The 26,647-nt window shown below is 40.5% G+C and overlaps 2 protein-coding genes across 2 annotated transcripts in view; one reads left to right on the top strand and one right to left on the bottom strand.

The window, feature by feature from the left end:
• LOC149285282 (dual specificity calcium/calmodulin-dependent 3',5'-cyclic nucleotide phosphodiesterase 1B-like) overlaps nucleotides 1-22,659 on the top strand; it is a 124,381-nt gene extending 101,722 nt beyond the window's left edge. The window contains exons 5-14 of the mRNA XM_089495554.1: nucleotides 733-849; nucleotides 1,568-1,708; nucleotides 3,676-3,776; nucleotides 16,012-16,137; nucleotides 16,697-16,798; nucleotides 18,000-18,120; nucleotides 20,992-21,073; nucleotides 21,173-21,296; nucleotides 21,520-21,656; nucleotides 22,577-22,659. Coding sequence (XP_089351680.1) covers nucleotides 733-849; nucleotides 1,568-1,708; nucleotides 3,676-3,776; nucleotides 16,012-16,137; nucleotides 16,697-16,798; nucleotides 18,000-18,120; nucleotides 20,992-21,073; nucleotides 21,173-21,296; nucleotides 21,520-21,656; nucleotides 22,577-22,659 — 1,134 coding nt within the window. The remainder of the gene's footprint in view (nucleotides 1-732; nucleotides 850-1,567; nucleotides 1,709-3,675; nucleotides 3,777-16,011; nucleotides 16,138-16,696; nucleotides 16,799-17,999; nucleotides 18,121-20,991; nucleotides 21,074-21,172; nucleotides 21,297-21,519; nucleotides 21,657-22,576) is intronic.
• Nucleotides 22,660-26,406: 3,747 nt separating this feature from the next.
• Nucleotides 26,407-26,647, bottom strand: part of LOC149285281 (protein phosphatase 1 regulatory subunit 1A-like) — a 66,256-nt gene continuing 66,015 nt past the window's right edge. The window contains exon 7 of the mRNA XM_089495627.1: nucleotides 26,407-26,557. Coding sequence (XP_089351753.1) covers nucleotides 26,407-26,557 — 151 coding nt within the window. The remainder of the gene's footprint in view (nucleotides 26,558-26,647) is intronic.

Genomic DNA, 26,647 nt, shown 5'->3' with positions numbered 1-26,647 from the left:
GCATTACGCTATTGAAGCAGTAGCCATGAGATGGGAGTTCAGCGAAGACACTTAATTTGACCCCCCATTATTATCACAGCAGCACTATATGCTATGAGAAGTGAAGCCAGGAACCTGGTAAGTGTAATTAAGCAAACATGTGCGTATATGTTTATTTGGGGGAGTGTAAGCCATGTGACGGGGGCCCCAGAGACTCTTAGTCCTGGATTTGTGAGTATACTTCATTATCAAAATGAAATACTTCATTGCCAATCACTTATCAGTATTACATTTATAATGAAAATATAATGAAATATATTGAAAGCTGACGCAAAAATAATGATACATTTCTCAAAGTGTGTACTTTGATTTGTTTATGACCTCCCCATTGAAGACTACATTAAAGGCCAAAAACAAGTATTACAAGTATGTTATTTATTTTATATGGTTTAAATTAAGTTATCCTCTTGGCTATATATGATTATTTGATTTGGGTTTAATACAGGAATTAACTTCCACCTTTAGCTTCTTTGTTGTAAATTCGTAGCTTATAAATTACCGATGAACGACACCAGTGGCAAGGATTTGGACCCGTCTGCAGTAAATTTGGCAGAGAGTAGGAAAATAGCCACAAAAACACATGTAACTGAGGTCACTATGCAGTAGGTGGGAAGGACTGCTAAAGAAAAGGTTAAAAATGCTTTGTTTCCCCAACATTCCTTAGTGTGTCTCCCTTCTCACTTTCTTATGTAGCACCTGGACCTGTGGGACTTTGATGTATTTGTATTGAACAGAGTGAGTGAAGATCATGCCTTGAAAACTATTGTTTTTGAACTCCTGACGCGACACAATCTGAACAGCCGCTTTAAGGTACTTTACCTAAAATATATCTTTTTGTCCTGTTCGCAATTAAATGTCATACTTACACATTGTTTAGATTTAGCGTCAACTATTTTGCTGTGAAAACTACAGTAGCAGTAAATGGTGGTTGGCTTAAAGAACCTCCATGGTTCCTTGCACTGGTAATTTTCTCCATTTAGAAGTTTTCTTATAATGTACTGAAGTCAAATTTGTGTGCAGAATACTTTAGTTATTAATTCATGGCTACATTATTAGAATTACCATATGCAAAGTATATAGAATATGCCAAGGAACACAATAGATCTTGAAACTCAAGTTGTGGGTTATCTCTCACGTATGTTGACAAATGTATTGTCTGTCATCATAAACATCCTATTGGGTTTGGGAACCCAACAGACTTTGCTTGACTGTTCTTCAAAACTAGATATAGTTAGATGCAAATGATCAGATATGATAGTTTCCTGTGAGGTACTTCCAGAAGTTATGATGTCTTCATTTAATGTGATTTGGATAAATTATACCCCCACTAATGTATGTATATATTGCTGACATTACTCGTCAGTTATTCATTAAACACACACACTCAAAATGCTTCTGAAAAAGATATATTGAAGTCTACTAACAATACTGGTTTACTCCGTTCACTGGTCCTTTTCCTCACAAATGTTTATTTAAACCATATTTACACATATAACCACATTGTTTCTACTTTTCTCATTTCCAATAGATCCCGGTGGCATTTCTGATGAGCTTTCTGGATTCTCTGGAGAGCGGTTATGGAAAGTACAAAAACCCTTATCATAACCAGATCCATGCAGCTGACGTGACACAGACTGTCCACTGCTTTCTACTGAGGACAGGCATGGTGGTAAATGTATTTCTATTGTTCATTGCCAGTTCCCAAAGGTTGATCCTACACACTCCGGGGGATGTGTCCTTCACTACTATCATGGCATTAAAGCACATACCAGAGTATAAGGATACAAGGATAAAATTATCATATATTTACAAAATGACATTCTTTTTAAAAGATATGGTGAACACTGTTGTCATGTTATGAGTAATTGTCAATCACAAATGACCGCCATGCCTGGAATGGACATCCTGTTTATTGCCCTGTATCAGATGGCCGCGGTAACGTTATATGCCTCATTTAATGTTAGCCAGATACTTTAAGAAGTAACCTTCAAAGGAACTGCTCCAAAATCTTGAAACCTTTTTTTTACAAGCACATAGAGGCCAGTCATTATTCAGAATTATCAAGTCACAAAATCAGAAATCTGCACACACTCCCCACAGGAACTCAGGTGCTTAGCTGTGCCAGGAAGGGCCAGCTCCCCAGTAAATCAAAATAAAAAAAGATCTAACTTGGTCTTCAGTGCAGATACATTTAATACTTTCTCTCTTGATAATAAAGACAACAACGTTTCGACCTCACAACTTGATAAAGACCTCATCGTGAGGTCGAAACGTTGTTGTCTTTCTCCTTCAATAAATCTGCCTGATGGAACCCTTGAGTGCCTGGAGCCTTTTTCTATTTTTATTATTCAGAATTATGTCACTTTCAATCAAGAGAGAAAGTATTAAATGTATCTGCACTGAAGACCAAGTTAGATCTTTTTTTATTCTCATTTTACTGCAATAAGCGTTAATAGTTTGCGGCAAATTTTGCCAATATGCAGGGAGATGAAAAACCGTATCGTTGCAATAGTGATTAAAAGAGAGACAGTTATAACCATATCAAAACCCCACGTAAAATTAAATATATGCCAGAAAATGTATTAATTTACGAAATAGCAGAGGCACGTATACACTCATTAATAAAAGCCCAGCTCCAAATGTGGCATGTGATTGGCTCCAAACCATGATTCATATGTCTTTAATAGATATAAGATTTAGAACCAGGCATAATCTGGAATGTTCTACTTCAAATTTAATTCTCCATAAAAGGCATTCTTATAATATGTTTATGAAACTAACCCAAAACAATACATATTAAAAACTGTGCCACTAGAAAATTCCACTGTTGGGTAAAATATTTAATAGTTTTTCATTTCTGTAAGTGATCATGAAAATGCATCAGTTTGTAAATCTGACTTTTGTTTTATTGCTTAATTAAAGGCAGGATAAAATGGCTTAATCTGTGTTATACCAGCAGCTGCGTACCTTCATTTTCTGTAATAAATGGCACTCTCTGTAATGAAGTTTATAGCTATAAATTATGTAAATGGCTATGGATGTGTCTTTTAGCAAATGTGTCTGATGTGCTTTCCATGTAGGGTTTTTTTCCATCCGTCTTGTCACAAACCAGTTTTATCTTATAATTCCCTTCTGCAGCTTCCCTTCTGAATCCGGGTTAGAAAATAGTATTCGATTAAAATCTCAGCTTTCATAGCATGTCAGCCATATTATTCTTTTTTAAACAATAGACCCCGGAGATTAGGTATCACCAAAAATGTCTTGTCTGATCGTAAAATGACACATGTCTAATACACTGTGAGCAGACATACAGATCGTAAGATGTGGATTCTGGAGGATTTTGAGCAGAAATTCTCTCTTTGTTGCGCAGGAGCTTATAACAGTGATACTAACTTTGGAATATAGCTTTAATTAAATATCTTGGCATTGTTATAATAAAGAAAGAAGAGCTAATATTAAATTCGAACATATTTAAAGCCTGCATAAAGACTCCTAGCTACTGAATTGGAATAAATCTCAAAAAATGTAAATTGAAATTACTTTTTTTTTTGCTGGAGTTACTCTATATTATTGCGCCCTCTGGTGGCTCCTTGCACTCACTACCTTCTCTTTTTTGTTCTCTTTTCTCTAATGCAGCACTGCCTAAATGAAATTGAAATTTTGGCTATCATTTTTGCTGCTGCCATCCATGACTTTGAACATACAGGAACAACAAACAGCTTCCACATCCAGACCAAGTGAGTACACTGCTGCTGTAAATTATCATTCTCACCTTGAGAAATTCATGCAAAACCTTTTTTATTTAATACCCTAAGCCAACGATTACAATGATTTGCCCGTTGTGACCTTGATCTTCAGTTGTTATAAAGAAAAGAACATTAGTGTTTGGGACTAGATTTACATCCCAGGGGTTTCAAGGCATAACTACTAGACTTGTGCATTCGTCTTCGGGCGAACATGAAAACGAGCACGAAGAGGCCGTTTTTTTGTTCGTTCCGAAGGAACGTAGAACAGAATACAGTGCCGGCAAACCGTAGGCGAAGACGAAGACTCACAATCACGAAGATTCGAAGATTCTTCGTGATCGTCTTCGTTTTTGCCGCGCAACCGCCAAAATTTCAAACAGGAGTGAGCTGATCCTCGTCTGTCCAATCAGCTCACTCTTGTGACGTAACGCTAAGGGTCTCGTCCAATGCCTGTGCTGCTGTTTTTTTAATTCTGAAGGCGCCTTTATAAGACCAGAGCTTGCCTGAGAGATCCATTCATTTTTCGCTGTGACTGCTTTGGCAACACTGCTGTGCTGCATCCGAGCGTTACAGAGAGAGATTGTTCTGTTCTGTGTGAGACTGGTAAGCCTTAGCCTGCCATTTCTCACTGTGTACTTCATCCTCACTTCAGTGCTACTTAATTAATATATTTAATAATAATAATTTGATTAATTTAATTTTTTTAAAATTAATTTGTCATCAACTTTAGTGTAAGTGCTGTTGAGTTGACAGTGCACCCAGTGCCTCAGTGGCACTGGGGTGCCCTTGCCCTGGGCTGGCACTAGTGCCTATTGCCTGTCCTGCTTAAATAAATTAAATAGAATTTATAAATTACAATTTAATAGAATCTATAATTTAATAGTTCATTATAATATTATATATATATATATATATTTGTCAGTCATATATATATATATATACTATAGTATACTAGTGTAGAGTGTACTGTAGACATTCATCTACTAGTGTCTAATTTAAAATCAGTAATATTAATTAATATAATTAATAATTGAATTCATTATAAAATTATATATATATTTGTCAGTTATAGTTAGTAATAGTATACTAGTGTAGAGTGTACTGTAGACATTCAGAACATCTACTAGTGTCTAATCTAAAATCAGTAATATCAATAATTCTCTAATTCTTTCTTATCTTAATAGTTAATTAAATTAGCTATAAATAAAAGTAATAATATTAATTAATTACTACTAGCGTATAGTTCAGCTAATCTTATTAGTACTGGTGCTGCAGCTCTATAGTTTGTGCTTTGTTTTAGCAACAGTAAGAGACCAAGTCAATTTTTCTTAATTAATCTTTCATTTTATTTCATTTGTTTTGCTCACCTCAGTCCATCAGTGAAGTGAACTTGTTGGGCTAGTGAGTGCAGCCGCATAAGTGCTGTGTTTTTTTTTGATCAGCAAGCAGTGACGTTAACTGTTTTGCAAAGATTTTCTCATTTATTTTACATTTTATTTCAATTTTATTAAAAGTACCCTTAGTGTTTTGCTCACCTCAGTCCATCAGTGAAGTGAACTTGTTGGGCTAGTGAGTGCAGCAAGCAGTGAAGATAACTGTTTTGCTGTGACATTTTATTTTATTTCTAATTCTTTTCAAGAAAAATTGACTGTGACGAGCTGTACTAAGCAAAGCTTCAAGCTACTAGCTGTAGTACTAAAATAATTCTAATCTTCTTTAATCTTAATCTATAATATATTATAAATAATAATATTCTAATTCATAATCTATAATATAAGTAATTCTAATTCTAAATTCTAATTCATAATCTATATTCTTCTATCTATAATACATAATATATAAGTAAATTAGTTCTAATCTATTAATATTATATAACTTAATATTAATTAATAAATCATATACTGAATCTGATTTAACCTCACTTTAGCTTAGTGGGTTTGAGAGCGTCTGCCTAGAGGTAGACTTATAGTAAGGAAATATAGCTTTAGGCTAGCATAGTGGTAGGCTAAGCTCTTAGGCCCGTGTAAATTCAAATTAAAAATAAAATACTGCTAGTTATTAAATAGTTAATCTTGAGTTAATAATTTCAATAACTTTAGGATTTTGGCAGATTGCACACAGCACAGTGCAGTAGTGCATAGTTTTACTTTTTAAGCAGTAGCACTGAAGAGAACTTCCTCTAATTTTTTTGTCTTTAATTCGTTTTTCCTTTTTTTTATTTTTATTTTTTTATTTTTTTTTTTATAGTTTTTTAAACACTACACTACACTACACTACACTACACTACACACACAACACAAAATTTGAAATGGATCCTCCTTTTGGGACTAAGGAGGGACAAGCTCCATCTACCACCACCACCACCACCACCAGCACCACCACCAGCACCACCACCAGCTCTAAGATGCAGCCTTTGCGTCAGTCTAGTCGGCCAAGTAGGCCAAGCTCTCGCTTATCATTTGGGGAAGCATTGCTTGAAGGATCATCAAGTAAAGGAAAGGCACCAAAAGCAGGCAGTAGTAGTGCGGCTAGGCCCACAAGCTCTATGGTTTTTTACGGAAAGCCTAAAGCACCAGAAGCACGTTCAAAGTTAAAGGGTAGCACAAGTATTACCAGCCCAGTGACTAAAAAGAAGTGCCTTTTGCCCCAAGCAGCATCTTCCCCATCCACCAGCAGCATGCAAGGTACCAAGCAGAGCCAAATTAGCAGCAAGACTCAGAGGGGTCCCAAACCAAAGCGATCTCATTCCTTTGTAGGGAAAACCACCACCACCACCACCCCCGCCTCTACCACCACTAGTGCTGCGCCTACTGTTCCCACTGGTACCGCCACGCCATGTCCTCCTAGTACCTCTAGCAAGCCACCAAGTCCTTACAAAATTTTTGTAAAGACAGTTAGAGAGAGGGCTACACATAGTGGAACTCCACCTAGCGAGGTAGCAGAGGAGCCTGAGACTGAGAGGCCAAGTGCAGAGTCTATTCTTCCTGCTCGCACTACTACTAGTCACGAGTCTCACGACGATATCAGTCTTAGCTCCAGCCTAGCAGGAATTCCATTCGATCTGGCTAATGAAGAGCTAGACTATGAGCCAGAGGAAGTAGAGGAGATGAGTGGTCAGGAATCAGATTCCTCAGGGAGCAGTGTCCAAATGACTAGTGCACAATTTTCCCCTGAGCCTCCACCTTCTCCGCTACGATCATCACCATCACCACCACCAGCAGCAGCAGCAAAACCTAGCAAATCTAAAGCAATTAGCAGTCCCACTATGGCCAGTACTGTTACCACCAGTCCCACCACCACTAGTTCTGCCTCTGTTCATCCACCCCGAGCAGTAAGAGCAGCACCCAAGGCACACTCCAAGGCTATGCGCGCCCCAATTTGGGAGCACTTTGAAAATGTTGAAGAAGGGCGCTATGGAAAGTGCAAACATTGTGGGAAGCTAATAAGCAGAGGGAAAGTGTCTGGCCATTTTACCAGTGCTAGCATGAAGCATCACCTCAGCACTCAACACAACGCTGTGCTATTGGGGAAAGATGCAGAGGTAAAACTTAGTGCAGGCAGCATAGCTGGTGGCCGTGGAAAAACCCCAACAGCTTCTTCTTCTGAGCCAATAGCAGCAGCAGCAGCAGCAGCAACTAGTGCTGGCAGCCAGAGACCAAGGCAGGTTGGAGCACTGCATGCCCAGCCCACCCTGGAAGAATTTGGGGCATTCCACTCCAAGAGAACGATGCCCAAACAGCAGGCCAATAAAGTAACGCGACTTATTGGTCAGTTCATTGCTGTTGGAGGGGCATCCTTCTCCATGATTGAAGGGGAGCCTTTCAAACAATTGATGGCGGCTGTGGCTCCACAATACACAGTTCCGTCACGTTCCACTTTCAGCAGGAACATTGTCCCCTCGCTGTATCGGTCCTGTGTTGCAGCAGTGAAAGAGGAGCTTTCCAAGGCTGCTGGTCAGTGTGTTCATTTCACTACAGATTTGTGGAGTGCACCTAGCGCCCAGCATGCCTTTCTTTCTTTGACAGCACACTGGTGGCAGCCCGGTGTGTCTAAGGAAGTTGCTGCAGCAGGCTACCGATCATTCCTTCTCCATGCAGAAGTGATGGATGAAAAGCACACTTCCCAAAATATTCTGCATGCGATTAGGAAAATGTTTAGCCTTTGGGTGGGAGCAGAGGCGGGCACCAATGTTGAAGTTGGTTTTGTGGTAACTGACGGAGGTGCCAATATGGTGAAAGCGCTGCGAGATGGTCATATTGTTGGTGTGCGCTGTGCAGCCCACATCATCCATCTTGTAGTGAAGGCAGCAATGTCAGAAGGAACTAATGTGGCAGCAGTAGTTCTGTCCCGCTGCAGAAAGATCGCTGGGCACTTTCACCATAGTGTTAAGGCTAGCCAACTTTTGAGGGAAGAGCAAGAGAGGTCAGGTCTTCCCGTACACTGCCTACGCCAGGATGTCAGTACACGGTGGAACTCCACGTTAGACATGCTAGAGAGGATTTTGGAGCAGCTCCATTGAATAGGGAGGATTGGACAGTGATCGCCCAGCTAGTGGCAGTCCTTAAACCATTCAGGGATGCCACAGAAAATTTAAGCTCAAACACTGCCAGTCTGGCCCAGGTAATCCCAGTGTTCTCCCATCTAGGCAGCAAGATGGATGTGTTCCTTGGAAACCGTGAGGCTGTTCAAGGTGGCACTCTACATCCTGACGTAGCAGCCATAGTCAGGAAGCTGAAGGATCTGCTAAAAGTACACCTTCGCAAGCGAATGGAAGAGAGTCCCGAAATGATGCTAGCGTGCCTTTGTGATCCAAGAATTAAGGGAAAGCTAGCTTTGAAATTCAATGTTCTCAGTAGCTACCGGGAGCAATTGGTCAACAAGGTGCGTGACTGGCAGCGTAAAATGGGAATGCTGTCCGAGGAGGGTGAGGTGCAGGAGGAGGAAGAGATGATGTGGTCTGCTACCCCTAGCAGCAGCATCAGCAGCAGTGCCACAAGCAGCACAACACAGCTGAGTGGAGCAGCTGCGTTTTGGGAAGAGGCACTTGGCAGTATAGTTGGACCATCTGACAGAGCTAGCAGCAGAAAGGAGAGTAGTGCTGCTGAAATGGTCAAACTTTACCTCTGTGAAGTTCCTTCTGCTCCTAATGTTGATCCTCTTAGCTACTGGGATGAAAAGAAGAGTGTGTGGCCTGCACTCTCATGGGTTGCGCAGCAGCTTCTATCATGTCCGCCAACCACTGTTCAAAGTGAGCGCGTGTTTTCTATGACTGGAAACATACTGAGTCCACAGCGCTCACGCATGGCACCTCATCTGATGGAGCAGATTGCCTTTCTTAAATTCAATCTGCCCAAATTGGGTTACCCAGCTCTTAGCTTGGAAAGTTAAATTTTTTCTCTCTAATGTTTAAGGTAGTTTCTCCCCCTGGTTGCACTTGCTGCGGTGTGGCAATGCCTGCTACCTCCGCTGGTGTAGCCAATTTACGCTAGGGCCTAGTGTCTGAGCTCTGTAAGTCCGCTCCCAAACGCCTAGGACTGACAGTCTTTGGATGCTTTGCCCTGGGGTGAAACAGGTGAGTGGGTCGTCAATTGCCCACTCATTCACCTTTTTCCGTTTCCAACGCTGCTGCTGGTGGTGGTGCCAGTATCTTTTGCCAGTTCGCTTCCTGGCTGAAATCATGCCTCAGATGTCCCTAATGGAAAGGGTAGTTTCTCCCCCCTGGTTGCACTTGCTGCGGTGTGGCAACGCCTGCTACCTCCGCCGGTGTAGCTAGCTTATGCTAGGGCCTTGTGTCTGAGTTCTGTAGGTCTGCTCCCAAACGCCAAGGACTGACAGTGCTTGGATGCTTTGCCCTGGGGTGAAACAGGTGAGCGGGTCGTCAATTGCCCACTCATTCGCCTTTCCCAATTCTGCTGCTGCTGGTGGTGGTGCCAGTGTCTCTCTTCAATGCCAGTTCGCTTCCTGGCTAGTGTCATGCCTCGAATGTCCCTGATGGTAAGGGTAGTTTCTCCCCCCTGGTTGCACTTGTTGCGGTGTGGCAACGCCTGCTACCTCCGCCGGTGTAGCCAGCTTACGCTAGGGCCTTGTGTCTGAGTTCTGGAAGTCCGCTCCCAAACGCCAAGGACTGACAGTTTTTGGATGCTTTGCCCTGGGGTGAAACAGGTGAGCGGGTCGTCAATTGCCCACTCATTCGCCTTTTCCAATGCTGCTGCTGCTGCTGCTGGTGGTGGTGCCAGTGTCTCTTCTCTGCCAGTTCGCTTCCTGGCTAGTGTCATGCCTCAAATGTCCCTTATGGTAAGGGCAGTTTCTCCCCCCTGGTTGCACTTGCTGCGGTGTGGCAACGCCTGCTACCTCCGCCAATGTAGCCAGCTTACGCTAGGGCCTTGTGTCTGAGCTCTGGAAGTCCGCTCCCAAACGCCAAGGACTGACAGTGTTTGGATGCTTTGCTCTGGGGTGAAACAGGTGAGTGGGTCGCCAATTGCCCACTCATTCGCCTTTCCCAATTCTGCTGCTGCTGCTGCTGGTGGTGGTGCCAGTGTCTCTTCGATGCCAGTTCGCTTCCTGGCTAGTGTCATGAATCAAATGTCCCTAATGGTAAGGGCAGTTTCTCCCCCCTGGCTGCCTCTGTCTGCGGTGTGGCAACGCCTGCTACCTCCGCCGGAGTGGCCAGCTTACGCTAGGGCCTTGTGTCTGAGCTCTGGAAGTCTGCTGCCAAACGTTTAAGACTGACAGTGTTTGGGTGCTTTGCCCTGGGGTGAAACAGGTGAGTGGGTCGCCAATTGCCCACTCATTCGCCTTTCCCATTTTTCAATGCTGCTGCTGGTGGTGGTGGTGGTGCCAGCATCTCTTCTCTGCCAGTTCGCTTCCTGGCTAGAGTCATGCCCAAAATGTCCCTAGTGGTAAGGGCAGTTTCTCCCCTCTGGCTGCGTCTGTTTGCGGTGTGGCAACGCCTGCTACCTCCGCCGGAGTGGCCAGCTTACGCTAGGGCCTTGTGTCTGAGCTCTGGAAGTCTGCTGCCAAACGTCTAAGACTGACAGTGTTTGGGTGCTTTGCCCTGGGGTGAAACAGGTGAGCGGGTCGCCAATTGCCCTCTCATTCGCCTTTCCAATTTTTCAATGCTGCTGGTGGTGGTGGTGGTGGTGGTGGTGGTGCCAGCATCTCTTCTCTGCCAGTTCGCTTCCTGGCTAGAGTCATGCCCAAAATGTCCCTAATTGTAAGGGCAGTTTCTCCCCCCTGGCTGCCTCTGTCTGCGGTGTGGCAACGCCTGCTACCTCCGCCGGAGTGGCCAGCTTACGCTAGGGCCTTGTGTCTGAGCTCTGGAAGTCTGCTGCCAAACGTCTAAGACTGACAGTGTTTGGGTGCTTTGCCCTGGGGTGAAACAGGTGAGTGGGTCGCCAATTGCCCACTCATTCGCCTTTTCAATGCTGCTGCTGGTGGTGGTGCCAGCATCTCTTCTCTGCCAGTTCGCTTCCTGGCTAGAGTCATGCCCAAAATGTCCCTAATGGTAAGGGCAGTTTCTCCCCCCTGGCTGCCTCTGTTTGCGGTGTGGCAACGCCTGCTACCTCCGCCGGAGTGGCCAGCTTACGCTAGGGCCTTGTGTCTGAGCTCTGGAAGTCTGCTGCCAAACGTCTAAGACTGACAGTGTTTGGGTGCTTTGCCCTGGGGTGAAACAGGTGAGTGGGTCGCCAATTGCCCACTCATTCGCCTTTTCAATGCTGCTGCTGGTGGTGGTGCCAGCATCTCTTCTCTGCCAGTTCGCTTCCTGGCTAGTGTCATGCCTCAAATGTCCCTAATTGTAAGGGCAGTTTCTCCCCCCTGGCTGCCTCTGTCTGCGGTGTGGCAACGCCTGCTACCTCCGCCGGAGTGGCCAGCTTACGCTAGGGCCTTGTGTCTGAGCTCTGGAAGTCTGCTGCCAAACGTCTAAGACTGACAGTGTTTGGGTGCTTTGCCCTGGGGTGAAACAGGTGAGCGGGTCGCCAATTGCCCTCTCATTCGCCTTTCCAATTTTTCAATGCTGCTGGTGGTGGTGGTGGTGGTGGTGGTGGTGCCAGCATCTCTTCTCTGCCAGTTCGCTTCCTGGCTAGAGTCATGCCCAAAATGTCCCTAATTGTAAGGGCAGTTTCTCCCCCCTGGCTGCCTCTGTCTGCGGTGTGGCAACGCCTGCTACCTCCGCCGGAGTGGCCAGCTTACGCTAGGGCCTTGTGTCTGAGCTCTGGAAGTCTGCTGCCAAACGTCTAAGACTGACAGTGTTTGGGTGCTTTGCCCTGGGGTGAAACAGGTGAGTGGGTCGCCAATTGCCCACTCATTCGCCTTTTCAATGCTGCTGCTGGTGGTGGTGCCAGCATCTCTTCTCTGCCAGTTCGCTTCCTGGCTAGAGTCATGCCCAAAATGTCCCTAATGGTAAGGGCAGTTTCTCCCCCCTGGCTGCCTCTGTTTGCGGTGTGGCAACGCCTGCTACCTCCGCCGGAGTGGCCAGCTTACGCTAGGGCCTTGTGTCTGAGCTCTGGAAGTCTGCTGCCAAACGTCTAAGACTGACAGTGTTTGGGTGCTTTGCCCTGGGGTGAAACAGGTGAGCGGGTCGCCAATTGCCCTCTCATTCGCCTTTCCAATTTTTCAATGCTGCTGGTGGTGGTGGTGGTGGTGGTGGTGCCAGCATCTCTTCTCTGCCAGTTCGCTTCCTGGCTAGAGTCATGCCCAAAATGTCCCTAATTGTAAGGGCAGTTTCTCCCCCCTGGCTGCCTCTGTCTGCGGTGTGGCAACGCCTGCTACCTCCGCCGGAGTGGCCAGCTTACGCTAGGGCCTTGTGTCTGAGCTCTGGAAGTCTGCTGCCAAACGTCTAAGACTGACAGTGTTTGGGTGCTTTGCCCTGGGGTGAAACAGGTGAGTGGGTCGCCAATTGCCCACTCATTCGCCTTTTCAATGCTGCTGCTGGTGGTGGTGCCAGCATCTCTTCTCTGCCAGTTCGCTTCCTGGCTAGAGTCATGCCCAAAATGTCCCTAATGGTAAGGGCAGTTTCTCCCCCCTGGCTGCCTCTGTTTGCGGTGTGGCAACGCCTGCTACCTCCGCCGGAGTGGCCAGCTTACGCTAGGGCCTTGTGTCTGAGCTCTGGAAGTCTGCTGCCAAACGTCTAAGACTGACAGTGTTTGGGTGCTTTGCCCTGGGGTGAAACAGGTGAGCGGGTCGCCAATTGCCCACTCATTTGCCTTTCCCATTTCCTTTTCCATTTCATTATTTTCCTTCTGATACACAACCAACCAAACATAACACACACAATAACACATATAACACATATAACACACAGTGACATCACACATAACACACATACACACACACTTACAATGCACAAAACACAAGGACCTTTTCCTTGTTATTTGCCCTGGCCTTCACTCACTAATAGCATTACATTAACACTATAACTCACACTTCACCCTATAACATTTTTCCATCCACATACCTGCCAACAGACCCAACTTTTTCAGGGACAGTCCTGCTTTTTTCCAGTCCTGTCCCATCTAATTTAGCTAAACTAGGTATGCAAAATGCAAATACACATAGGTAGTTATAGCTCGGTAGGTAACGCTACTATAAACATTTAATAAATATAATCAAGTACTAAATAATAAATCTAACTTTAAAATACATTTAAATAAACCCCTATTTTTTTTAAAAAAAAAACATTAAAATTAAATTATTATTATTTAGACATAATCCATCTTTAACCAAACCAGTGCACTGCTACTAATCTTAAACATAACCGTACATTAACCCTAAGCTATTTTTTAGTTCTTGTCCAACATTTTTCCATCAGCATACCTGCCAACACACCCAAGATTTTGGTGGACAGTCCTGCTATTTTCCAGTCCTGTCCAATAAGTAAGTTGGGTTGTTGCAAAGTATGCCATTGTAAATAGGTAGCAAATGTTAGGCATGTAAAGTGGTCCAAAATCAATTTAAAAATGTAAAATATTCCCTATTCTTTTATTAAACATCTATGGACAGTACACCTCGGTATGTGTGTGCAACTCTATTGGTCGTTTCGGCAGGGGGCTCGCCTGCCATCAACGAATGAAGTGCATTCTGCAGTTCTGCAATTCACTCGTTGATGCCAGACCAGCCCCCTGCCGAAACGACCAATAGAGCTGCACACACGTACCTTCACGGCAGCTGCTGCTGCTGTGATGTGTTATTAACCCCGTATTAACCCCTGCTAGGCAACCAGGAGGAAAACGAAGATTAAACGAGCACGAAGAATGTCCGCGAATATTCGCCCGAAGAGAAGACAGGAACGGGCGAATATTCGCGGAATACGAAGATTTTTTTTTCCCCGAAGACGAGCACGAAGACGAACACGAAGAGCCCCCTGGTGCCCAAGTCTAATAACTACTACAGATGTCTGCTTCCATGGATTATTCGGGCTCAGGCATAACTAAGGATGGAAAATTTGTAGGGTCACATCAAGCACTGGTAGTTCAAATAAAAGTTTACCATATGTTAACCATTTTGTGGCTGTATATCTTAACTATACTGGAGGCGTTACATAGACAGAAATAGCTAGTATAAGGATGGAGCAGACTAAACCTTCATCCAGACATACTAATCATCATCAGAAGTGATAACATTTTGCTGTGCTGAGCATTGGAAATGTTAAAAATATTTTGGAATATTTTTTATATTGATATTAATATTTATATTTTTATAGTACAGCTCAATCTGCAATGGTACTAATTATGTAGATATGTCGTATATGCTTTTACGTGGAAGAACTCCTTATATAGTTTTAAAACAATCAAATCTTTACAATATCCCCCAAAAAAGGAGTAATCAGGAATGTCGGAAGATTGGTAAGTAGTTTTGTAATAGCAGGTGGGCTGATCATGACATTGACGATTAATGAAGTATACCTGAAGAATATTGTAGGAACTGCAGAACTACAGTGTTTAGGCAGCACATGCTCTTCTCTATAGTGGGATGCATGATTTAGGTTAATTTTATACTATAGTGATGGAAAAAATTACTGCAGTTTTTCTGAAGTAATACTGCAGTTTTTTGGACATGAAAAAACTGCAATACTGCACTTTTACTGCAGTATTACTGCACATTTACTGCACTTTTACTGCATTTGTACTTCACTGTACTGCAGTTTTACTGCAGTTATTTTTGTACGGAAGTACAAATGCAATAAAGCTGCGGTACATTGAAGTACAACTGTAGGTTTGCAATATAAAAAAAAAAAGTGCAGTAAATGTGCAGTAATACTGCAGTACCGTGAAGTACAAATGCAGTAAAACTGCAGTAAATGTGCAGTAATACTGCAGTAAAAGTGCAGTATTGCAGTTTTTTCATGTCCAAAAAACTGCAGTATTACTTCAGAAAAACTGCAGTAATTTTTTGTAAGGGGAATCTTGGGGATTCAGCAATTTCGTCTGAGTCACCTGTGTTCAAGAAGTACTAGCCAAGTACAACCAATATATTATTAAAATATTCATCATGTAGGTCAGAGTGTCTGGAACCACAGTGTGTGAGCCCCACCAGGCACATATGGCAAGGTTAGTGGTTACTTTAGTATTTCTTTAACTTCAAGGGCCAGCGGAGGAGCTGATAAATAGTGATGAAAGGCTGAGTCTGCCCTACGGTTTAATTTTGACTAGTAATTCAAATTGATCCTTGTATATTCAGAATCCCTTTAAAGCGATGGTCCTGTAAGGTTAATTCACATAATTAACATAGTATTCACACATTAGCAATTCGGTCAATGAAACTTTGGCGTTATCAAGTGAAAAAAAACCATCAGTGAATATGTGCAATATGTAGGGAAGAGAAAATGTATAACATCATTAGGGAATGTTGATTAAATAGTAAGGATGTTGAAATCTGGGATTTGAGCTCAAACTAACTTTCTAACAACAGGACCTTGACAAATACAAACTCAATGCACATGGGAAACATTAGATTAACCCCCAAATACACCATACTAACCCAATACATATGCAGCCTATACATACATTGTAAGCTTTCCTTCCTTCCTGATATATTCTCCCATATGTCTAAACCTAGGGCTATCCAGAATAGCATTTAGCTATCTAGTAGTAATGCATGGGCTGAATAGGTCTGATCAGTTAAGATACTATTCAGGCCGTTCTGATTGTGGAACGATACGAGAAATCAAATTGTTTTCCATATTGTGAAATCATTTTAACAGACTTAATGATTGTGCCTCTCTTTGCAGGTCGGACTGCGCCATTCTTTACAATGACCGGTCAGTTCTGGAGAACCACCATGTTAGTGCAGTGTATCGTATCATGCAAGATGACGAGATGAACATTTTTGTCAACCTTACCAAGGATGAGTTCACGTAAGTGTAGTGAACCAATGATATTGATTATTCATTTACTAAACGATATCTAATTGCAAAAGGTTGATGGAAAGAAGGTATGTAAGTTAGCCTAAGGTTCCTTAATTGTTACATAATTCAGTGACCTTTCTTCAAAAAATACACAAAAATACTCTTCTCTCATGGATATCAAACTATTGCAAACACAACACAAGTTTATGAAAAAGAAATGTTAAATATATGTGTGGCACAACTATTAGCCCCTATGAATTAATATAAGAAAAAATATATTTGAAGTATATTCACATCAATATTTTACATTTTTAGTACACCTGGGAAATTGTTCAACTGGGACACAAGGGTTACTTTAAATATTAGGTAGACACACAGCTGGTATTTTTTCTACTAGTAAGACAAAAACCATTCAGTTCTAGAAATGATTGAATAACTGCATATAAACTGTGTTTGTGTTTACCGCTAGAGGGTCTCATGGGACTTCTCTTCACCTCTTCCTAATACATAGCGGCACATCAATGGATTTTGGAATAAGGAAATACTGACAGTTTTTTTCTCTCATTAGAGAATTGAGGTCTCTTGTCATAGAGATGGTCTTGGCTACAGACATGTCTTGTCACTTTCAGCAAGTCAAAACCATGAAGACATCCCTGCAGCAGCTGGAGACGTGAGTGCTAAACATTTTTTACATAATTAGTAAAAAAAATAATATAGGTTCTGAGGCAAAATGCCGGGGTAGAAACAATGTATTTTTTGATGATGGGAGCTGATGTCTTTAATAGTTGAAATGCGACATTTGAAAAGTATCTACAGCTGCAGGGTAGGCGCTGCGTGTTACAAAGGCTCTACCATTTTAAAGATGGCTCGTAGTAAATAACCTTTCCACTCTACATGACTTTATGTTTACCAAGAAACTGGCCCTGAGATCTCGCTGATACTTTTTTTAAAGAGTTTATTTAAAATGCTTCCAAGAACTATTTAAGTTGAGAGGGTTTCTCATCAGATGGAATGCAGCTCTGAACTTTCAGTATTACATAGTGTGATAGCTATAAAACAATTGAACTACAATGTAATGTTTAATACACTTTGAATCTCCTTCATTTAAAGTTCAGTGTAAAATTGAGATAATATTTTATGTGATATGAATGGTGGCTGCAAAATGAGTCACAGAGAACTGGGATTTAATGCATCAAATGTACTTAGTTTCTTAGTTTTCTTAGATATTTAGCCATCTAATATATATATAGTAGTGTAAACATAAAAAATCCAATGGAATTACTTATATATGGCCTCTATACAGAAACAGCTCACTTCACAGATGTACCATTGGTTTTGGGGAATTTAGGCTTTAAGAGACAGTTTTAGGAATCAAACCTATCTTTTTTGTGGCATATATTGTCTTGGTGCAATTTTAGGTATATTCTATATGACAAATAGAAAGCAAACGGCTTAGTCTACAACATCATTGACCCTAATTAAGTTCTAGAAGAGGATCGTGTGAGTTGTATTTCAGCAATCAAAAACAGAAACAAAATTTCCTCCACAAACTACATGGCTTTTGATGCCAGTTAAAAAACACATGAAAGAATACAAATGAATGGCTTTGTATATAATATATAGGGAGGAGGAGGCTGCTAGTGGTCACAAATTTGAGAAGTTCATATAAGCAATGGTGGACGTGGGTGCAGCTAATATGACGCTAATAGACACCGTAGAAAGATCTCTATAAAATAGTAATACGGAGTTTAAGGTCTTTAGTATTAAATAGGCTGCATATTCCATAACATTTTCTTTAAATTAGTTAATTTTGGGGCAAATTTGGGCATTTGTTGTATACTAAGCTATCCAAGCTTTCCATTTTCCTTCAGCATTGACAAATCAAAGGCTCTTTCGCTACTGCTTCACGCTGCAGACATCAGCCATCCAACCAAGCAATGGAAGGTGCATGCACGCTGGACCAAACTGCTCATGGAAGAGTTTTTTAGACAGGTAAGGACAGAATACTGAAACGTAATGAGACTTGATATCAACAGGTGGTGGATATGGGGATGTCCACTCTCTTTATAGCAACCCAATGGATAATTTCTTCCCAGAATCCCAGTGTCTAGAGTAAGGTCAATATGTATTTATTTCAAAAAACCTAAATAAAGTTCCTAAATTCTTGAACTTAATATAACAAATTGTCAAACTTTCTTCTGCAGATTGGAATGAAATTTGACTTATTTTACAAATAAATCTACTTATCTGAATTGTTAAATATTCCACTGTCCCAGCAACCACATTAGTCTGCAAAGACTACTTATTGTTTCTAGTATACAGTATATCTACATACTCCACTTTTTCACTTGGCTCCCAGCATATAGTAGCCTCTGCTCCATTTCTGTTCCTTATGGTTTACAATAGTACAATATCGTCCTCTTCCTGTTTGCTCTAAGAATATCAGTAATCCTCCTGTTACAGACATCTTAGAAATGTTACTTTGTGACCACAAAAATCAAAGTCAGTATACTAATCATGTAATTTCTTGGTTTACCGATAAGTCATTCCTTCTAGTAGCATATTTATCTCTTGACATTTGACTAAATTGCAAGCTAGTTGAAACACCGAACAACATAGAATCCCAAAGAGCAGAACCTATTGGAACACCAGTGTTTGGGTTGGCATGGGTAGACCAAGAAGGGGACATGACCACTTGACCAGACACATAAGGGGCATGGTCAGGGAAGGGCCATCAACCCACCCACCATACTTAAAGAGCCAACAGTGAGCTTCAGAACATCATAAGGTGGTCATGTAGAGGTGCAATGGAGGCCTGCACTACAACAGCACAAACCTCAAACTGTTTTTGCACCTCTATGGATTGTTCAGGTGAGATCAGAGAATCTCCCCAACTGGCCCATGATCCCTGCTATCCATAAAAGCGGGACAGTGCCCAATAATTGTAACTGTCCCCTGATAACCAGGACACACGGGAGCCATGCAATGCCCTCTAAGCATAACTGGGTCATTTCTTTATGTACTTTACCATACAGTTAATTAGTTGTCAGATTTTTTTTTCTTATTTTCGATAACATGGTCTACTTTTCCCTGGTTTTATTTATTCCCCTCTTTAAACCATTCCTTAAAAATATCTTTACCCAAACTTCTGGGATACTTTTGCCTTTAAAATACTCATAACTGTATTTTAATTCTACTCATATGGTTAATAATAGACCAAGCTGGTAGTCTTGCTGTTATTACTGCACATTAAAGTATTACTCAGCCACTTGGTTTTTGAATTAAAACTGTACATTATAAAAATCACCAGCCAGAGAATGCAAAAAAATTATTATCATTATTATACCGCATATGTAAAACATGATAAAATGATTGTTAAAATAATCCGCTTTTGCAAAAGCGCTTAAGAAGTTCCTGTGCTGAAGAAATAACAGTGATTGATGTTTGCGAAGACCCTTTAATGTCTCTCTAGTTTCATTTTTAAGCACTAATCGGGGAATTCAGTGAGATTCTGCAGATTCCCAGTATAGGTTGTATTAAAGTGTCTATTCAGCTACTATTCACTGATAATTGAGTCGCTTATAATTTAAAACAAATCTCTCTTCTCAAGTAGTGTCTACATGAGTATTCCTTTTTTTATGGTGCTCTATGTAATGAGATATCATAATAGATATCAAAAGGTACCCATTAACCATTATGGCATGTTGATCTATTAACTGGGGAACTGGACACCTGCAGATGGTTGTTGTATTTACAGATAACTACCCATCTATTCATGAGTGCACGTAAGTGCCGTTCCTTTCTGTATATCTCTCTGGTTTTGTTTATCCTCCAAGTAAAACTTTGGACTTGTAAAGAATTTTCTCAAGGAGTGGTATTGTGCTTAGTGGCATGCAGTGCCATAGTGTATGTGGAAAAATAGTTTGATCTGTTTTTCTCGGATTTTATTTCTTTCAATTCGTTTGGTTTTAAGGGGAGGTTAGGGGAGATTGGAGGAGGGATACACCGTAATTACAAATTATGTTTTGGAAGAGTGTGGTCGGATAGTCAATTTCAATAAGAACCATTTTTAGTATTGCTAAAAAAAACAGGAACTATTTATTCCAAAATAGTTAAGCCCTCTATCAGGATTTTTCTGCCACCACTGACCTGTTACCTCTGTGTACAGCCTATATATATTCATATTTTGATATATTAATATATGGAAATATATATATTTATATATATATATATTAAGTTCCAGTGCCATTTGGAGCAAATGTTTCTGATGAAATATAGAAGAAGTTAGTTACTTATAGCTCTGTCACTCATAGATGTAATACATTTATTGTGAGAATATTAAAGAGAGAATAAAAATGTCAGACTTGTTCCCAGAGAAGTAGGAGCCTTTCGTCCAAGGTGGTACACGCTCATTAACAGTTTGTTGACCAGTGGAGATGATTTGGTGAAACAACTTTTAGGAGCTAATAATTGTTTAATAAGAACAATAAAGACCTGCTCCATAGTACTTTTTACCCTCTGGTAAGTACCACCAGCATCTATAAATAAATGATGTATATACTTCTTAACTTTAAATTCTCCAACATTAACTGGTCATGGGTTTCTGAATATTTCATGATGTACTTTAGATTAATTTGTGGCCCATTCAAAAAGAATGACTCATTCCTCCCTTGTTGACTGGCACTGAAGGAACAATTCCTTACTTAGTGAAGTAAAGAAAGAACATACATTATATTTAATAAGAGTAATATAAGTTTACAGCCAGCAGCCTCCGTAGCCAGCTCGATCAAGTCAGTTTTTGCTCCTGACGGAACCTAAATCATTGAGTACAATATCATATAAAACGTTATTTTTTTCCCCTAGGGCGACAAAGAAGTTGAAATGGGACTGCCCTTTTCTCCTCTATGTGATCGCAAGGCCACATTAGTGGCTCAGTCTCAGATAGGTAAGTTACTGGTCCTTACATAAAAACATGAAATGGGCATCTGTATTACCCAGCTCCTTTAGGACCCAAATTGCTGAAACATCCTGTTCTCTTTCACAGGGTTCATTGAGTTTATCGTTGATCCTACTTTCTCAGTACTGACAGATGTGGCTGAAAAGATTGTTCTTCCATTAGTAGAAGAAGGAAGCAAGAACAAGCCAAATGCTCCTGTCAACCAGTCAAGGTCTGGCTTGCTTTACCACCCATTCCCTTTGTTTGACCTTCATATTCATGTTTTGTTTCCTTCTACCGATGCTAGGAGATGCATTTGTTAATGCATTTGTCCTAAACAGATTAGCTGTATTAAAATGATGTTATTATAATTAGTTTTGTTATTAGTGTTATTGGTATTATTATCATTAAATGTATTTTTATGAAATCAATATCTTTCTTTCTTCATTGTATAGCTCTCAGTGGAGGCAGCCATCCATAGATGAGCAAGCGGAACTAGGAGACATTAATGCTGACCTGAACAGCTTCCGAACAGCATGGACTAAGTATATTCAGGAAAACAAACAGAAATGGAAAGAAAGAGCAGCCAGTGGTGAGAAATCCTACCATCCCTTTGAAATGCTTTTGTTATATTTACATTTGCAGTTTTACTAAACATTGTTTTAACGTTGTTTCATCTCTAGGTTAATTAAACAGTTTTTGTTGAGTTATCCAAAATTACTATTTACCATATCCATTATAGTAACTATAAAATCACTGCCTGGTTTTATTACTTGTATAAGCCAAGGATGAAGGTGCATCATGTTATTTGGACAGTAGATGGCAACATACAGTATATGAAATAATAATAATAATTATTTATTGTTTTATATAGCGCCATCAAATTCCGTAGCGCTGTACAATAATAACACAATTACATATTACCACACAGGAAAAATACTTGCAGCACCTCTAGATTACTACAACAAATATGTTTTGTGTGTCTCCCTCCCTCAATCCTGCCTTTTGTCTCTCAAAAGCAGAGCTTTTGATATCCTTCTATTAAACATGTCATTTTTCAAGGATTGGTCTTGATTTCAAGTTGTCCTTAGCTTACTAAAGCTAAGTCACTCCTGGTTTGTCATAACTTTATATTGCTTCCCGAGTGCTGCTAAAGTTGTCTTTCTTTTGTTCGTTCAAAATGACCTTGAGTAGGTTGGCAGGGCTCCTGATTATGTTTATGGGGTTATATATTTGCCAAAATGAATACTGTAAATTTTCTTGGAGATTTCCTCATCTACTCCCAAGATTGGATATGTGCTTTTACATTTCCGCTTATCACAACAGATTCCCTCCCATGTCTTTTGGTAGTGGATGAATGAGCACCACCATATAGTGAAACATATTATTATGATAAGTAGTAGTATAGAGTCTCTCTGAACCACTAGATATAGAAAGCTATAATCCAAGTACTATTTAGCAATCCAAACATCTTAAAAAGCAATATGCTACATTCAACTGCCTTTTTTCTAGGGATCACTAACCAGACTTCTGTGGATGAACTGTCCCCTTGTGAGGAGGAACATAGCACAGAGGAGAATGGCAACCTGGACTAGTGCATATTTTCCCTGTACACCAGGTAGACTCTCACAGAGATATCATGAAGTAAAAGTCGGTTAATATTTACATCCTGGCCTGGGTTAGCCATACAACAAATAATTATTATTATTATTATCTTTTATTCATATATTGCCAGCAATTTACGCAGCGCTTAATACAATACATATACAATACATAAGGGGTATGACAACACAAGAATTGACAGACTAAGACGAACCGATACATTAGGTGGAGAGAGCCCTGCTCGCAAGCTTACAATCTTGAGGGAATGGGGTGACAAACATAAGGCAACTATTATTATTATTATTATTATCCTTTATTTATTAACCACCAACAAATTACACAGTGCTGTACAAGCTGAAAATTAGCCAAAGTTACTCAAACATGGCCTATTTTCAACTGTATAGAGTATTTAGTGGCTTATTTTTGGTACTAGTCAACACCAGTGAGTTTATTTTTGCAAAAAGGGTTGAGAAGGCCCAGCATAATGTATAGTTATTTTTTCATGTCTCAAAGCCTTAAGTGTGCATTATAAAGGGCCAGCTTCATAAAAGAACAAAAGAGGTCACTAGATTTCTATGTGCCAGCATGCAAAGGACCATCTTGGTGGGTACAATGCTGAAGGAGCAACTAGTGTCTAGAATTTAGTATGATATCATGCAGTACAAATTTCATGTATACTTCTCAAAGGCAGCTGGGAGGCATGAGTCCACATATGCTCAAGAGCAGGTTTGAGCTTTGTGGGGTCTGATAAGTCACTAGGGTGTTGTTAGACAAACAAGACATCTTCCTAAATTCTCTGCCAACAACAAAAATCTTGCACAAGCACTACTGACACACACTGACGTACACTGACACACACTGACCAGTAATCTGTAGAAGGCATTATTATTAATGGATCTATTAAATGGTGGAAACCAAACAGTGGACTCAATAGCTATGCTTAGTATTTTATTTGTAATCAGTCGGGTAATGTAAATAGTTGATACAATGAACTGAAGATGTCTTGTTGTGTAGCCGGTTTATTCTTTTATTGAAACATCTTGTAACTTTTGCCCTTTTATTTAACAGGCACTGCTCTGGCTCAAAATGAGGTCTTTGATATCACATCAGATCCCCTCCCTGCAGAATAAGCGACCTGGGACACAGGGAGTGTAAAGATCGGATCTGAGTGAAGCCTCCAGTTACTTAGCACGCACAGAAAGTGGGGCATTCAGGGAACTCGCCTATCCTCAGAATCTCTCCATCTGTGACACTGTGTAGGCTAACTATTAGTACATCGTACGACTCTCCCTACGTCCATCTCTCTGCTCTGTGGGTCTGTCTGTCTTTTATGTGGATCACCTAGATACGGCCATGCCTCTTCTCTTTAAAATAGAGCTGTTTGTATTATTTTTTTTTAACCGTACACATAATTTACATTGTGTGGTCAATACCATTTTGTATGATAACCTCCAAAAGCAACATGACTGTGCATGGATTTTCAGCAACAAAATTATATATATATATATATGCACATGGACGTTAAAACATTCATGGTTTATAAAACATACTTGCATTAGAAATAAAGTAATCTTGTCTTAATCAAACCCAAGTCCAGCACTCCCTTAGGTTTGGGGGGAAAAAAGGCAATACCAGACAAAAATCAGCTTGCACATATAGGTTTAAAGACACAGGCATCAGGATCCAGTGGTAGTAGGTAGGTCCTAATATATATTAAAGTGACAGATAAAAGCCTTTTCACCGCATTGTAACTTAGTTACTCAGGTTATGTGATGGCCGTGCTTTAGTAGTTTAACTAGAAGAAAAGCGTATTGTATTTAATTTAGAGATTATCAGGGCATTCAGCAATAGGTGACATTATTATAACAGATATGCAGTACTTCCTATATGCAGAACTTTACGTGATCCGGTCCTTTCTAGGGAGACCCTGTGAGAGCGGATCAAACACAGTCCTCAAGCATGCAGAATTCTGCTGAGAGTAGTCAGAGCGTTGCTCGTTATCCCTTTAATTACCCTTACAAATTGCCCATGCTACAGGCCTGCAGAGCGTTGCGTAATCCATTCCACACATCGGATTTCAGAAAGAAAAATCTTCTTGTCTTTCGATCTTGTCTGTGTCATGGGATTTGATGTTGTGTGTTGGTGCCTTGTTTTGAAGTGCGTTATGTTCTTTGTCTACACACAATCGTTAACCTTTAGGTACATAATTCCAGACATAGCAATGTTAAAGTCATTTCATTTTACAGTGATTGTGTTGGTTCAGTGTTTTATCCTTTTTTTAAATTTTTACTAGAATCTCGTACTCTTCTTCTGTGTGTAGAGAAGTAGATCCTGAGATTCTTGTCTAATTGTTGATGTCCCGTCACTTTCAGCGTTCTAAACCACAAACATTTTAGGGGAAATGTCAGTGTCTGTTCGTGCCATCTAAAAGCTTTTAGCGAGATCTGGACCACAAGTCTCACAAGCAGATAGATTGGCAGGGACATAACACTATGTGATCTATTTTCTAAAAAGGCAAAGGTTATGTGATTGAACCCTCATCAAGTACCTTATGTAGAAACGATTCCTCTAAAATAACCATGCATCCGTCACTTTAACTGTATCCCTGGGGGCTCTCTTAAGAGATTTATTTTTAAAATAGTGGTTCATCATATTTCCTTATTAGCACACAGTCAGAGAGACAGAGCAATATTAGGTTGGATAGAGATGTCCGTCTCTACATGCAATTGTAAATGCTTATATTTTATACCATTATTCTGGATGTGAATAAAAATTTGGCCTTACAGACAACTGTGTAATTTGTACAGAGGTTTAAAAATGGCTGATTCTCCATGGACTGCTTTGTTTTGAACGAATTAGATGTGCAGTCCGAGATGTGAGAACAGATGAGATGCGAGTTTAGAGAAGAGTTACCCTTAATCTCCTAATCTCCTTCTATAGATGACTGTGGAGCTATTTCATGGCGGGTGCTAGTATCTCTTTGCGTTGGGGATTATAATTAGGATTATTTTGCTGGGTGTCAAACAGATTTTTGAGGTGACACATTCCACATTTGGTATGACACATAATAAAAATGATATATTTACTGGTGTGATAGAAACTCCTGTGCAGAATAAAGACGTCAGTCTCAGATGAAAGCCAAAATGTCACATACCCATAGATGATGTGTTCTAATTGAAGCAAAAAAGTTAACTAATTTGATCATGCGCTACTATCCAACATTTTAAATGTGTTAAAATATTATAAATATCAGTAAATATGGCTCTCACTGTTTGGAAAACAATCTAGAAAGCATTGCTTTATAAATTGGCAACACAAGGTCCACTAACAAAAAATGAGGAACTCAATATTTAACATTCTCGTATAGAATGCTGGTCAAGCAATATATTTTCCAACATTTTATTCAACTATATAATGCACCTAGTGGAAGTATTTCAAAGCCTGTGGGAACCTTGGATTGTCCCGCAAGACAGTTTAGCACCCAGTTTAGTGCCTCTTCTTCTGCAGCAGACCTTGCTGAGGGAAGGGAAAACGTTGTTGAGGTTTATACATCAAGGACTGGTGAATCATTAAGAGGACGTACAACATTTAGAAAATTGAGGAAGAATTAGATTTTAAACCCTACTTTATATTTTGTCAGGGGTTCGTCAGTGAAATGTAATAGTTTAATCAAAGCAAGGTTTTCTTTCAGTACTTCACATTTTATCCGGGGGGGGGGGGGATGATTTGTCTTATGTTTCTCATTTCCTGAGAAAGGGCTTAACGTCGCCTCTTCTGTTAAAATGCAGGATATTCAATGCAATACGACTTGGGTTAACTTTAGCTTTTATAGCTGTGGCAACCGAGAAGTTCAAAGCTCCTTCATTCTGTGCATCAACCTTAAATGCCCATCTAGATAAAGTATAAAATGAATTATATGTGTGGTATAGAGGATCTCTGATGTTTTATGTTTTTCTGTGTCTAACATAACAGTACATAAGC

This window comes from Sceloporus occidentalis, unplaced genomic scaffold (genome assembly GCF_023333645.1).
Source record: "Sceloporus occidentalis isolate IW3139 unplaced genomic scaffold, rSceOcc1.0.p SCAF_82, whole genome shotgun sequence".
Classification (NCBI taxonomy): Eukaryota; Metazoa; Chordata; class Lepidosauria; order Squamata; family Phrynosomatidae; genus Sceloporus; species Sceloporus occidentalis.
This window is presented reverse-complemented; position numbering and strand designations above follow the sequence as displayed.